This window comes from Pleurodeles waltl, chromosome 1_1 (genome assembly GCF_031143425.1).
Source record: "Pleurodeles waltl isolate 20211129_DDA chromosome 1_1, aPleWal1.hap1.20221129, whole genome shotgun sequence".
Classification (NCBI taxonomy): domain Eukaryota; kingdom Metazoa; phylum Chordata; class Amphibia; order Caudata; family Salamandridae; genus Pleurodeles; species Pleurodeles waltl.
This window is the reverse complement of record NC_090436.1, coordinates 51,534,655-51,549,130: the sequence shown is the minus strand read 5'-3', so window position 1 is coordinate 51,549,130 and position 14,476 is coordinate 51,534,655. Positions and strand designations below refer to the sequence as shown.

The following is a 14,476-nucleotide window of genomic DNA, read 5'->3' as shown; positions in this document are numbered from 1 at the left end:
ACATTTATGACACATAGGTACAATGTACAGAGGGACGGGCAGGGACTTTTTTAAGCATCCTGTTGTTACAGTTTATTCATTTGATGTGACCCAGCTATGGTGATTTGCACCAACCATGGAGATGTGAACCCATGTGCATACCTTTGGACTGCCATATTGGAATGTGGCATAACTAACTCCAACAAACATTCTAAGATGTTAGCTGAGGGCACCTTCCACCTTTTCACAATGTTTCCAAATCCAGATCTGACATGTATCCAAAAAGATAAAGGACCACAATAATCCCAAACATTCATAGTACTTCCGTGAACGCTTTCCTTCCACACTCACCAGACTCACATGAGACATATGTCTGAGCCACTTTGCTATAATCAATTGACGTGAAGCCAGCACTCATTTTCTGCATCATGTAGTGATTCTAAAGTAAGTCTAGCTATTGGTCAACAAAGTTAGCCAATATGTTGGTACATCTTTACTTCTCTGGCAAAAGTGCCCTATATAGACATGATTGACTCCTATTTTGTTTGGTTGTCTGACACAAAGGCCGCACCAATTTACTTCACGGGAAAGCATCCTGTAAGTTTGCTGAGCACGTGCTACCTGACAGCTAGCAATTGTGATCCTTCCCATAGTGCATCAATTATCCCTGTATGTTTCCCCAGCATTACACACAGTCAGCAAGTTAGCTGGCAAACATAGTACAAATCATCTGATGTCACTACAGAGCATTTAATCGTGCACATTTACATGATTAGTACTCACCAACAGGGCCACCAATCATGATTCCCAGGTAGTCCAAGAGATCCTGCTCCCAGGTGATGAGGTCAGCCCACCGGTGCTTCATCTGGTGGTCACTCCTCTGGCTGGCATACACACGCTGCAGGTGATGCAGCACCTTTCCCCACTGGATTCTGTGCGCCTCTGTGTGATACCCCTGGATCACCCTGCCCCCTGCCTCGATCATCAGTGGCAAGAAATAGCACACAAGCCATATGAAGCCCCCAACTCCTCTTCACCCATCCTGCCAAGACGTGGCCTACCAGACATTGTGTAAATGTGAAAGGGAATAGGGGTTAAAGAAATAGAAAGGGGAAAAGGGGGAAAGTAGGTGTACAAATACAGAAGAAAAGTAAACTTAACCACTAAAAGGGCCCAACTATCCCCAAACTACCACTACCCACAACAGACTCCCACAAACAACAAAAACACTAGATAAATGGACAAATGTACACAAAACACAGTAGGACAGTATACACCAACAATATTTATTTCACAAATTGACAATAGAGACAGCACACAGGACAAAAAAGCACAAAATCTAAGGACACCACTCTCTACAAAGCCACACAGTCTAGAAGAATCATAGACTGCAAAGTGAAAGTGAAAGTACACCCACTGTACATAATCTGTAAACAGGATATCCTATTTCATCATTTCCTGTATAAAATGTCCGCCCTTTTTCACGTTATGCGTCATTTTTTGTCCGCCAATACTGTATTTGCGTCTTTTTTTTTTTACACACAGGAGTGCAAATTAGCCCATATCCAAATAATAGTACATGGCCTGTACAAATATCTGGATGCGGCCTAATGTTCACTCCTGCGTGTAAAAAAAAATGGCGCAAATACAGTATTGGTGGTCAGAAAATGACGCATAACGCTAGGAACGTCAAAATTTCAGTGCATGAACTGGTTTTGGGCATTTTTCTGTTTTCATGTTATGTTACATTTGGGACACATCAGAGATAGACTGATTGCACTCACTATGGTGTTGATGGTGTATGTTCACGTGTGGCATCATATTGCCGAGGACCATGATCCGCTACTTCCTTCACAGTATTTTTACGGTTGGCTGACGCACTAGATGGCCATATGTGTGGCCTACATATATGTGTTGCACAAATTGGGCATGTTTGGCATAAGGAGAGGATAGCAATTTGACGTACATATGTACAATACCTAAATGCCTTTGGCTCAATGTGTGTGCTTTGGCAACTAATGTATTTGTTGACCAAGTGTGTGTGTATCACATGAAGCATTATTGCACATATGCTTGTATGAATGTGTCCAATCCTTAGATGCAAGTCACTGTGGAAATGAGAGAGGACATGTGTCAGTCATACATGTAGCAACATCCGTAATGTGAACTTCCAAGATTTAGGGTAACATAGACACCACATGTGACAAAGCATGCACCAGATAGATGGCAGACGCTTGTTCATGTCAATGGTCCAAATTTTCAACATCCTATGTCCTAGAGTTTTGGTAACAGCTTCCTAGGCACTAGTTGGTGAATCCCACAGTGAGTCATACATATGCATTGAGGAAGTGGGTACCATGCTGTTTGCCCAGACAGACAAAGGTGAATCACAAATGTATGATGACACCACAGTTGAGGTCATAGAAGTGAGCCACAACTCTCAAGTGGCTGTGGTGGACCAGCAGACGAGGCATCACGTGTCCACATATTTCCAGTGATCAATTGCACATAGGTGTCTTGTTCATGTGTGTGGTGCAATGATGATGCTGTATATTTTTTGGGGTGTAATTTGTCACAGTTCAGTCCAGGAGTCATCATGAGTCAGTGGCAGCTATTCCTATATCTACTGAGTATCCTTTGTTGATCAATGTGAGTAAAGTGGATGAGGACATGAGAACCTACATGGGGATGGTCCCACCCTGTCACTAAAGATGTGTAATGAGACAGTCAACAGGGCAACCTTGGTGTGCTGAGTGAGATAATGCCTCAGGTGTCATGTTCCGGCAAGTTTCATTCCAACATTTGTTTACAGGTTAGCCTCTGCAATTCCCACTGCATCTGGGAACATCATAGCCTCTGTGCTGATTATTCTCGCAGCTATTAACCACACATGGCCCATCAATATGTTGTGAGCACTGTGATTCTGTGTGTGAGCTGTCAGGGTCCTGACATGTGTGGATTTTCATAGACATTATCAGAGGTTGCTGGTTCTGCTGAAGGCCCCGTACCCAATCCCTGCATACGGCCCTGGGACACTGTCACACTTTGTCATTCATGCATAAATGAGACCCAGACAAGTGATAGGCCATGAATTTTGCTTTTCACTGAGGATTTAACTCAAATGGTACAGTTAAAAGGCAGATGATGCTATACAATGTATTTGGGTATGCACTGAAGAAGCCCAATACCCCCTGATGAATGAGAGGTTTGCTAATGCAAGTGTGGTACATATGTAGACACAGGGATACTTTAGTGTGATGCACAGACAGATGCCAGTCAGGCTGACAGAATGCAGGGTGGATCCAGCAATTTGACAAGTTACCTAATCAGCGGTCTGACTAAGACTGTTTGGAGGACGAACTAGAGAGTTGACATTTCAAACTGTGTATGTCCTGTGTTTTTGAAGGTGACATATGAACCCAAGGGCTGTGTTACATGGCTTAATTAGTATCAATGCTTAACAGTGTATTTGATGAAATGGCAACTCCTATGCTGTTCCAGGCATCAGCAGGGCAGTGCTTGCTGAAATGGGTGCTGTGCATGGAGGTGATCACAGGTGTGGGCTGCATCTGTTTCTCACAAGTCCTGTAGGTGAGATTTGCATTCTAATGGCCAACAGACATTTTCACATGGGAAGCAATCTACAGGTGCTAACAGGGCTTAGAAACTAGAAGCTAGTGTATTAATTGACCTGACGTCCATGCGGTCAGATGTTCTATGACAATGGCATACCATAGGAAAGGGTGTAGCACACTGGATTGCTATTATTAGTCTGTTTGTGTAGAGGATGGAATACCATGGTACACATCTTAGTATTCCAGGGACCTCTTCAGACAGGTGGGTTGTGACCAGGTGCATGGGTGTGTCAGGAGTTAGGAAATTGGCTGACATGTACATGGAATGTCATGTGCGCAATGCTGCTCATATGTGTGTCACTTGTGTTGTCTATGTACATCTTCTATGGAACTCTGGTCACAGATAGTCCTTTCAAATATTGGATGCAATTGGAATAACTGCTGTCAAGGTTCTGGTCAGACATTCCTGTTACTGATTCAATAGCACATCCACTGCCTCATGTATGAGGCTTGTTTTCCCCTTATTGAGTGATGGTGTCTTAGTTGTGTGCCATATGCTGCGTTGGACCTTGATTTCAACATGGTTGTGTGAAATAGGTGTGGTCCTCTGCTATTGGCCTTCAAAAGAGAAATGCACATGATATATGTCTTTTACAGTGTGTGTGTGTATGTGACCATTGCATGTTATGCATCACATTAGCTCTGGGATTTTCAGTGTCCTAATCAGTATATCAGCAATGCTCCATGAGGCAACACTCTTATTCTGATAAGTAGAGATGAAGGTGTGCAAAAATGATTAGTCAGACCATGATATGGTGATTATTATAGGTGTTTATTTAAATTAGTTCATTAAAGTGGTGATGTTGCTTATATTTAAAAGAAATTGTTCACGATATGTTGCCGCCTGCGTATACCAGCGGCTGTGTTCTGTAGTTCACCCTCATGTTGCAGGCCAGCATCCTCCTCTTCCTCCTCTTCAGGCATGTGTGGCTCTGGTTTCAGGAGGGGAATGTTCCTTTTGATGCAAATGTTGTGCAATATTGCACATGTTAGGATGATCTTACAGACCATCTCCGGGGAATATAGGAGGCTACCACCAGTGATATCGAGGCACCAAAACCTTGACTTGAGGATGCCGAAGGTCCTCTCAACTATGGTGCGTGTCTTCCTATGTGCGTCGTTGTAGGCATGCTCTGCTGCAGTACTCGGGTTGCCAATAGGTGTCATTATCCATGGCTGGATGCCATACTCCTGATCAGCTGCAAGAGAAAATGAATGGGATCATGTTGATGTAGCTAGCCCTATTGAAATGACCTTTCATGGCAGTAGTTGTCTTGTGTTGTCTGTGACTCTTTTGTGTTATAATGTCGTATCCTAGGCTTGTAGGATGTACCATCTGCATCGTGTTGTTTCCTTGGCTGAACAAGTGTTTGGCTGCTGACCGTTTGTTTTGGGATTTGCAGTACAGTGTGTCCTCCCTAGCATTGTGACTTGTGACACAGTTGTTCCCTGTGTCTTCACTGGGGGTGAGATGATAGTTCCATACACAGGTTAAAATTGACAGTGTTGTTAACATGTTCATATCAATGTACCCTGGACATCCCATACCTTTAGACTTATGCAATGGATTAATGTAAACGTCATTGGGACACTTACAATTTGCAAGGTGACATTTAGGCAACCCACTAAACAAGTTGTAATCATTGACGTCTTAACATTAGGCTGTACAGTAATTTCAGATGTGTGACAGGTTCACTGCAGACCTATCAAACATGGCTAGCGATGTCACGACCTCAGTGTGTTCCTGTCCACATGTTGCTGTTGTGGTGTATGTGTTGTGTTTCCCAGAGGGTTGCTTTGCTGGGACACTCCCAGGATATTTATCCACAATGTTGGTGATCACTCCTTGGTGATCGACTATGGCCTGCACATTGATGGAATGTGTGTGCTTCCTGTTGCGGTAGAGGTGTTCAGTTGCAGCAGGTGGCACAAGGCGTGCATGTGTGCAGTCAATTGCACCAAGGACGTGTGGGAAGCCCCATATGAGGTAGAACCCCTGTTTTGTTTCCTGCTGCTTCTGCAGTGTGTTAGGGAAGTAGATGTGGTGGGGTGTAAGTCCAATGATGGCATCCAGTACTTTGGGCAAAAAGGCAGAGAATGATGGTTGTGATATTCCCGCAACCAGGGCACCAGTTGTTTGAAAAGAGCCACTTGCCAGCATGTGAAGTACGGCAAGAAGCTTGGTTTCTGTTGGGATGGTGCGGGGTGTCAGCAAGGTGGGTGCCAACTGTGGCTCAATGTTTCGCAGCAGCGGCTGAATGGCCTGCCAGTTCAACCTGTACCTCTGGATGATGTCGTGTTCCCTGAGGCCATGAAGGGTTGTTCTGGGGCTGAATATCCTCTCCTGCCTTCTGCGCTGCCTTTGGGGTCCCTGCTGGTGTTGTTGTAGCTGCTGGGCTCTGCGTCTGCGTGCACGCTGGATAAGAATCACCTCCATGTCTCCCTTTTGCTGCTCTGCTGCTCTGCTGTTGCTTCTGTGTGTTCTGATTAAATACAGGTGTGTTTGCCCCATTTTAACACCTGCCCTGACCCAGGTGTTAAATTTTGCTGCAAATCGTGCTGTGCGTCATTTTATGGCTCCGCCTCCCGGCCGTGCGTCATTTTTGCCCGAAAGCATAAATACGACGCACGACCGTTTAAGTCATTTTTTGGACGGGAACGCCTACCTTGCGTATCATTAACGCAAGGCGGGATGCCGCATCCAAAAAATGACGCACACTGCGGAATTTTGTCATCCGCGGGCGCCAAAGTTTAAATACGGGGCAACGTTTGCGCTGAATGTGCGTCACAATTTTTGACACACATTCGGCGCAGACGGAGTATAATTATGCCCCTAAGTATCTTAGAGCCTGATTTATACTTTATTTGTGCCGCATTTGGCTAAATTTTTGATGCAAAAGCGTGAATTTTGTACGTTTGTGCCGCTTTTGCATCAAAAAATGATGCAAATGTGGTGCTAAAAAAGTATAAATCAGGCCCTTAATGTTTGTATGAAAAGAGCAAAATGTGATAAGCACAATAATACCTGAACATCAGTCCGGATTTCTCTTGAATAGAAGGGCGATGCATAACATTAGAAGGGTCACATTTGTAATACATGCATTGTCAGCATCAGAGGAAGCGTATGCACTCGACATTGAGCGAGCATTTGGCACAATGGGATGAGAAAACATACGGTTAGTCATGGAAAAGATGGGATTTGGTCCAAGCATTGTCACACTGTTGTATACAGAACCCATATTAAGAGTAGGGGTGGGGAAAGAATTCAGCTCCACTGGAGAAGTTTGTAGAAGTTCGTAGAGTTTTCCCCACTCCACAAGGAGCGCGGAGTTCTGAAAAACTCTGTGAAGCTGCGCAGAGGTTTTTTTCTCTTGGGCAGCTCGCCAACGTTACGTTGGCGAGCAAGAGAAATTGTTAAGTTGGCAAGTGAGATTTCTGAATGTGGGTGGTCGTGACAGGTCGCTACTGCTCACTTTGAGAAAGCTGCTGCTTGCATTGAGAATGCTGCTGCTCGAATATAAAATCTACTTGAGCGGCAGAAAGAAGTTATTACTCTCTGGCGCTCCGCGTGATACCGTTCACCCTGATTTTACAGCACAGGAGAAACTCCTGGCACTGAAATTCAGTGCAAACAGTGCAACTCTGTAGGAGGCTGGCCTGGTTTGTAGTGGGTACCTATGGTACTTACTCCTTAGACCACGTCCAGTTATCCCTTATTAGGGAAATGTTGGCAGTGTTTAGAAGCCAGGCTCTCTAGAGGTAGCTGTAGCTGAGCAGTCAAGGCTTATCTAGGAGACATGCAAAACTCATGCTATACCACTTTATTCACACAGTACTCATACACATGAAATAAAATATTCAGTGTTACAAAAATAAAAATACTTTTTTATTGTGACACAAATGCCAAAAATACCTTAGAGACTATACTCCCTTAGGAAGTAAGTAATATATACAATATGTACACTAGTATGAAAAACAGGGTGAAAATCACAATAGTTAGAAATGGGCCTAGGGGGATCACAAACCATATATTAAGAAAGTGGAATGCTAATGTCAGATTCCCATCTAGGCAAGTGTAATGTGCAGAGGGGCATTGGGAGTATCAGAAAACACTAAAGGTAAGTTATAGAACCCACCCCAGAGCCCAGGAAAGCAGGAGTGAAACACAGTAACTTCACTAGAACACACTAGAACACACAAGAACACGAGAAAGAAGATTATGCAAGAACGAGAAGAAACTGTAAGACACTAACAGTGGATTCCTGGACCTGAAGATCTGTGGAAGAAGTGGACCAAGCCCAAAAAACACATAAGAGTCCAGAGAGAACAGGAGCCCCTGCTAACCCGGAAGAAGGTGCAAAAGAAGAACCATTGGTGAAGAACAACAGTCAGTACTGCACCCAAGAAGATGGATGCGGGTTCCTGGTTGGTGCAGATGATGTCCCATGCCGGATGAAAGATTGCAGCCTGGTTTACGTTGCTGGATTCCAACAACAAGCCTTGGTACACGCAAAGCTCGCCGTTAGCAGAAAATGGCGCTGCCTGGGACCAGGAAAGACCAGGTGGGCTCTTCCCATGAGGGAGAGCCAGAGGGGGCTCTCATCAAATTGGAGTGCCCACAGAAGACCAGGCAGTGTGCACAGGAGTCCCACAGCATAGAGACAAAGAAGGTACAAATGAAGTCCCATGCAGCACGACAACAAAGGATCCCATGCCGCTGGAGAACCACTCAGGAAACTGTGCATCGCAGGATAGAGTGCTGGGGGACGAAGGTGCATGATGCCTGAAGAACTTTGTGGAAGGATGCCAACAAACCTTGCCAATTGCAAAACACGCTGTGCATAGGGATACTGTCTTGCATGGGATGGCAAGCTCTTACATTCACCAAAGTTGGACAGTAGGACGTGAGGATTGTCAGGACCACTACAGTCTACCACCTGTGATGCAGGATCTATGCAACTCATCAGGAGAGGGGAACAAAACAGCCAGTCGTCGTTGCAGAGAGATTCCTGCTGAAACAGGGGAGTGACTTTGCTTCTTTGTTGCAGTTGTTAAGTTCCTGGAGGGTCCAGATGCAGTTTCTTCAGTAAGAAGGTGAAGTAAAGTATACAGATGATTCCTGCTGGCGTCTTGCAATACGACTCTGAAGAACCACCCAAGAGAGACACCCTTAATAGCCCTGAAAGGGGATTGGTCAGTGTTAGACCTGACAGCCTTAGGGTGGTCACCCCTAACTTTTTGCCTGCCTCCCTCCACTTTTTAGATATTGTTTTTGCTGGTATTAAGACTCTGCACACTTTACCACTGCCAACCAGTGCTAAAGTGCATATGCTCTCTCCCTTTAAACATTGTAACCTTGGACCATACCCAATTGGACTATTTAATTTACTTATAAGTCCATAGTAGAGTGCACTATATGTGCCTAGGGCCTGTAGATCAAATGCTACTAGTGGGCCTACAGCACTGATTGTGCCACCCACTTAAGTAGCCCCTTAACCTTGTCTCAGGCATGCCATTGCAAGGCCTGTGAGTGCAGTTTCACTGCCAATTCAACTTGGCATTTAAAAATACGTGCCACCTCTAAAACTCCCCATTTTCTATATATGAGTCACCCCTAAGGTATGCCGTAGGTAACCCATAGGGCAGGGTGCTGTGTAGGCAAAAGGCAGGACATGTACCTGTGTAGTTTACATGTCCTGGTAGTGTAAAACTCCTAAATTTGTTTTTACACTACTGTGAGGCCTGCTCCCTTCATAGGCTAACATTGAGGCTACCCGCGGACATTTGTTGAGTGGTAGCTGCTGATCTGAAAGGAGTAGGAAGGTCATCTTTAGTATGGCCAGAATGGTGATACAACATCCTGCTGACTGGTGAAGTTGGATTTAATATTACTATTTTAGAAATACCACTTCTAGAAAGTGAGCATTTCTCTGCACTTAAATCTTTCTGTGCTTACTATCCACATCTGGCTGGGTTTAGTTGACAGCTCCCTTGTGCATTCACTCAGACACAGCCCAAACAGAGGATACTCAGCCTCACTTGCATACATTTGCATTTTGAATGGGTCTTCCTTAGCTGGGAGGGTGGAGGGCCTGACACTTGCATGTCAAAGGACAGTAGCCTGCCCTCACACAAAGAACTGCCACACCCCCTACTGGAACCCTGGCAGACAGTATTGAACTGAAAGGGGACCTGGTGCACTTCTAAATCACTCTTTGAAATCTACCCCACTTCAAAGGCACATTTGGGTATTTAAACAGGGCCTCTGCCCCTACCAACTCAGACACTTCCTGGAGAAGAAACCTGAACCAGAACCTGCATCCTGCCAAGAAGAACTGCCTGGCTGCCCAAAGGACTCACCTGTCTGCTTTCTGTGAAGGACTGCTGCCTTGCTGTTGCCCTGCTGCCTTGCTGCTCTCTGGCTGTGGTGAAGAAATGCTCTCTAAGGGCTTGGATAGAGATTGCCTCCTGTTCCCTGAAGTCTCAGGACCAAAAAGACTTCAGGGAACAGGAAGGACTCCTTGTGTGGCAAAATTCAACACACAGCCTGCCAGAAACGACACACAGCTTGCACCGTGGTGAAAATTTCACCACACGCCGAACAGGAATGACGCAGCCTGACTTCGCAATGAGAAGAGTCACACAGTACCAGCGTAGCGACCAGAAATGTGATGCACGGCCCACTGAATTGACACACAGCTGAGCCGGAATGACGCAGCCCAACTTCCAGAGACGAATCAACGCAGCGCCTGGCGTGTGCTAAAAAATTCAACGCAATGCCCACCAGATCGACGCAGCTCGTGCCACTTCATCCTGCCAGCACAAGAAATCCATGCATCGTCTCCTGGGCGTCTGAAAATCCCGCAACCTGAAGAGGATCCACGACCGAGCACCGGAAATCGATGCACAGCCGTCCCTGCATGAAAACTAAACGGCACATCGACGTGTGCAGCCCGAGAAATCGACGCACACCCCTTTGTTTCCACGCATCTCCCCCTCTGAGGTTCTTTGCAGAGATTTTGCATGCGAACCAGGTACTTTGTGCTTGAAAGAGACTTTGTTTACTTTTAAAAGTCTAAAGACACTTTACATAACTTTTACAGTGATATCTCAACATATATTTTTGCATTTTAATCGTTTTGACCTGCATCTTATCAGATAAATATTATATATTTTTCTAAACACTGCATGGTGTATTTTTGTGGTGCTATATGGTGTTACTGCATGATTTATTGCACAAATACTTTACACATTGCCTTCTAAGTTAAGCCTGACTGCTCAGTGCTAAGCTACCAGAGGGTGGGCACAGGATAATTTGGATTGTGTGTGACTTACCCTGACTAGAGTGAGGGTCCTTGCTTGGACAGGGGGTAACCTGACTGCCAACCAAAGGCCCCATTTCTAACAGTCAGCTAACAGATAAGCAGCTATCAGGGGAGTGCTCTGATGTCACCTGCTGACACTGGCCATTCAGATGCTCCCAGAGTTCCATGCCAACTTGCAATCCAAGATGACAAAACACAGGGACCCTTCGGAGGAGCTCTGAGAACCACCCCTGGGGTGATGATGGACAGGGCAGTGGTCACTCCCCTTTCCTTTGTCCAGTTTCATGCCAGAGCAGGGACTGGGGGTCCCTGGACCGGTGTACATGGGATTATGCAAGGAGAGCACCATCTGTGCCCTTCAAAGCATTTCCTAAGCCTGTAACACTTATTTCCAAAGGCAGAGGGTGTAAAACGCCTCTCCCAAAGGAAATCTTTTGTTCTGCCTTCCTAGGCTTGAGCTGCTGAAGCAACAGGAGGGTAGAAACCTGTCTGAAAGGTGGCAGCAGGTGGGGCTGCCTGGAAAACCTCAGAAGGCTGGAATGGCAATACTGGGGATCCTCTAAGGAGCCCCCAGAGTGCATGGAATCATACAACCTATGCTTGCAAAAGCATTGGGGGTATGCTTCCAACATGTTTGATACCAAACATGCCTATGTTCGGAGTTTCCCTTATGTAGCTGGAGATAGGTAGTGACCTATGTCCAGTACACATGTAAAATGGCATCTCCTCAGGCAAGAGGTCTGGAAAAATGGTCCTGGAGGTTGTGGGGGCACCTCTACTAGTGCAGGGGTGCCCTCACATACCGGTAGTTTGCACCCTGCCCTCAGGACTGGAAGGCCTTCTATAGGGGTGATATATAAGTGACCTGGTGCACTGTAAATGGCAGTGAAAGGGTGCATACACCTTTTCCTGCAGGCTGCAAGAGCAGTCCTGCAGAAGCATTTGCATGGGCTCCCTATGGGTAGCAAAAGAAATGCTGCAGCCTATAGGGATCCCATGGAACCCCAATGCCCTCGGTAACTAGGTACTATACACAAGGTGCTTATAAGGGGCCACCAGTATGCCAATGTTGGGTGCAATATTGGGTTATCAGTATGCAGTGACAAAATTTAAAGGAGACAGAGCATGATCACTGGGGTCCTGGTTAGCAGGATCCCAGTGAACACAGTCAAGCACACGGACATCAGGCAGAAAATGGGGTAACCTGACATCAGGCAGAAAATGGGGTAAGCATGCCAAAAAGAGGAAACTTTCCTACATACTCACCCAAATTCCACTGCTCACAGAAGTCTGCGGAGCACTGCAGAGGTTTTTCAGAACTTTGTTGAGTTCCACATAGCAGAACTCTGGGAACTCTACCCAGGCCTAGTTATGAGTCTGAATGGAAATTTTGATCCTAAAAAGTGGAAAGTAGAAAGAGGTGCCAGAGAAGAATGCCATGTTACCCTGCTATTATTGACATTGGCTATGGAGCCACTAGGGTGTAAGTTGCTCATAAGTCTAGCACAAAGGGATAGAGCTAGTTGACAGAACGTATATGATATTGTTGAATGCTGACACATTGGTCTATTTAGGAGAAACTCTTGTGTGCAAGGAACGTGACAGATTGCAAAGTATTTCAGACCTATTTACTAACTGAGGAAAATAACAAAAATAATTCTACTTGGGGGGTCTTTAGAGACTGGATGAACATGCCCAATTGGATTTAGACAATTATCTTGAAGCAAGAATCTTCCCTGAAATTTGCATAAATGTAGAGGCAAGAGTGATTCAAATTAAATATGGACAGGGTTCTGGAAAGGCTGATATGCTCACTAGAATTATCTAAAACACTACAATGATCTATCATGGTAAAGATATAATTGGCTGAGATGGTCTTTCTACCATAATACCTTTACATATTGCAGAATTATGTGTGCCAAGGACGGTTAAACTATTCAAGGAATTAGACATGCTTCTGTATTTTCTAAATTGGGTGGGAAAATATAACTGGGTTTAACTGGCCACTGTGAAGCTCTCACTAGGACTGCCTGCCCTATATCTATAAGATGCACCGGCACAGTTACAACATGCAGTGAGCTGGTTTGATGAGTTGCCCAACTGGGAGAAATATCTCACAAAGGAAACTAACCCATCAGAAATGTTAAAAGAGACATTCATGTTGGGATAAAATATTCCTCACAAATTCCCATATTTAGTTCGTAAAGTGGTGGTACTATGGGACAGGGTAGAGAATACTATGGGACAGGGTAGAGAAAACAGTCCTGAAACACCCACTGTTCCCCACACCTCCACCCATGTGGTGTTCTAAGCCTTTCAGTAACATTGCAAAAACAATGTCTAAACGGAGCTGACTTGGTGGGAGCTCGGATGCAGACATATTGGTAACTTATACCTAAACAATAAATTCCTTACTTTACAGAAACCCATATTACACCTTTCTTGATTACTTTCAACTGTCTCTTGACAGAAGCTAGACTCATTTTCAGAATAGGTTGCGTCACTCATAGAGCTCTGCACTGAAAGAGCTGAAGACTCACCACCTTAAAGAACATTACATCACAGTCCATTTACGGTTCACAGCCCAGATAAGCTGGTTCCAGAGTTCAGGTGCCACAACTGAGAATCCTTGGTCTCCACTACTCACCAGCACGGAGTTCTGCATAGTAGTTAGGTGCCTGGTATTCATCACAGACTTCTCTATATGTTATACTAGTTGGTCTTACATATATTAATTATGCAAAGTTAATTTGAGTTCTGCACACATACAAGTAAATTACTCCAAAAATAAAATACAATAAGATCAATTCTCACCTGTCGAGAAGACGAGAACCAAAGCAATCAGTGCAATCATTCTGCTTATCTGCTTCTCCCCTGTTAATGAATGTTATCTGTATTTCAGTCTCACCACTGATCTGCGAGGCAGTGTTTCTGGCCCCTCAGGGTTGGTCCCATGGATCTGCTGGTTCCAGTATGAAGGTTCTTTAGGGGTTACTTGCTTCTCCAGAGCCTGAGCTGGCCATAAACCGAGTGTCAGCTGAGCATGGGCCACAGTGGATCCCTCTCTTAGCAGGAACAGATACTGGTGATAACCACGGCCACATCCAAGGATAGGCAGAGATGTGTCACTATTGGCTGCCACCAGTCCACAGTAGAGGCAGGACAGGCTCTGCTGGCAGGTCTGGTGTGAGTGCTGTCCGTCCTGTGTCTGTGCTGCTGCCAGGGCGGATGTGAAAGGCTTCCTCCTGTGAAAGGGGAAGTGTCTGGTTCCTGTCTGCTCTGGTGCTGCACATCTGCTCTCTATGGCTCCCTCGCTGGAAAGCACCACTGAGCATATATTTGAGTATATATTTAGTTTAATAATTAATTAAAACCATAAACGGAACACAGATCAAAAGACTAGGAGAAAAAACACTTTAAATACCACTCAAATATCCTTAATTAGACATAAATCACTCTTTGTGACCTGAGTATTTTCTGTCTGCTTCAGCCTGGTCACTGTGCAAATAGCATCATTTAATTACACGCGATTAAAAC

At 45.1% G+C, this 14,476-nt stretch overlaps 1 protein-coding gene across 1 annotated transcript in view; it reads right to left on the bottom strand.

The window, feature by feature from the left end:
* The window catches only part of LOC138285693 (polymeric immunoglobulin receptor-like), a 164,025-nt gene extending 149,876 nt beyond the window's left edge, over window positions 1-14,149 (bottom strand). The window contains exon 1 of the mRNA XM_069226397.1: window positions 13,754-14,149. Coding sequence (XP_069082498.1) covers window positions 13,754-13,793 — 40 coding nt within the window. The 5' untranslated portion in view covers window positions 13,794-14,149. The remainder of the gene's footprint in view (window positions 1-13,753) is intronic.
* Window positions 14,150-14,476: the final 327 nt, after the last annotated feature.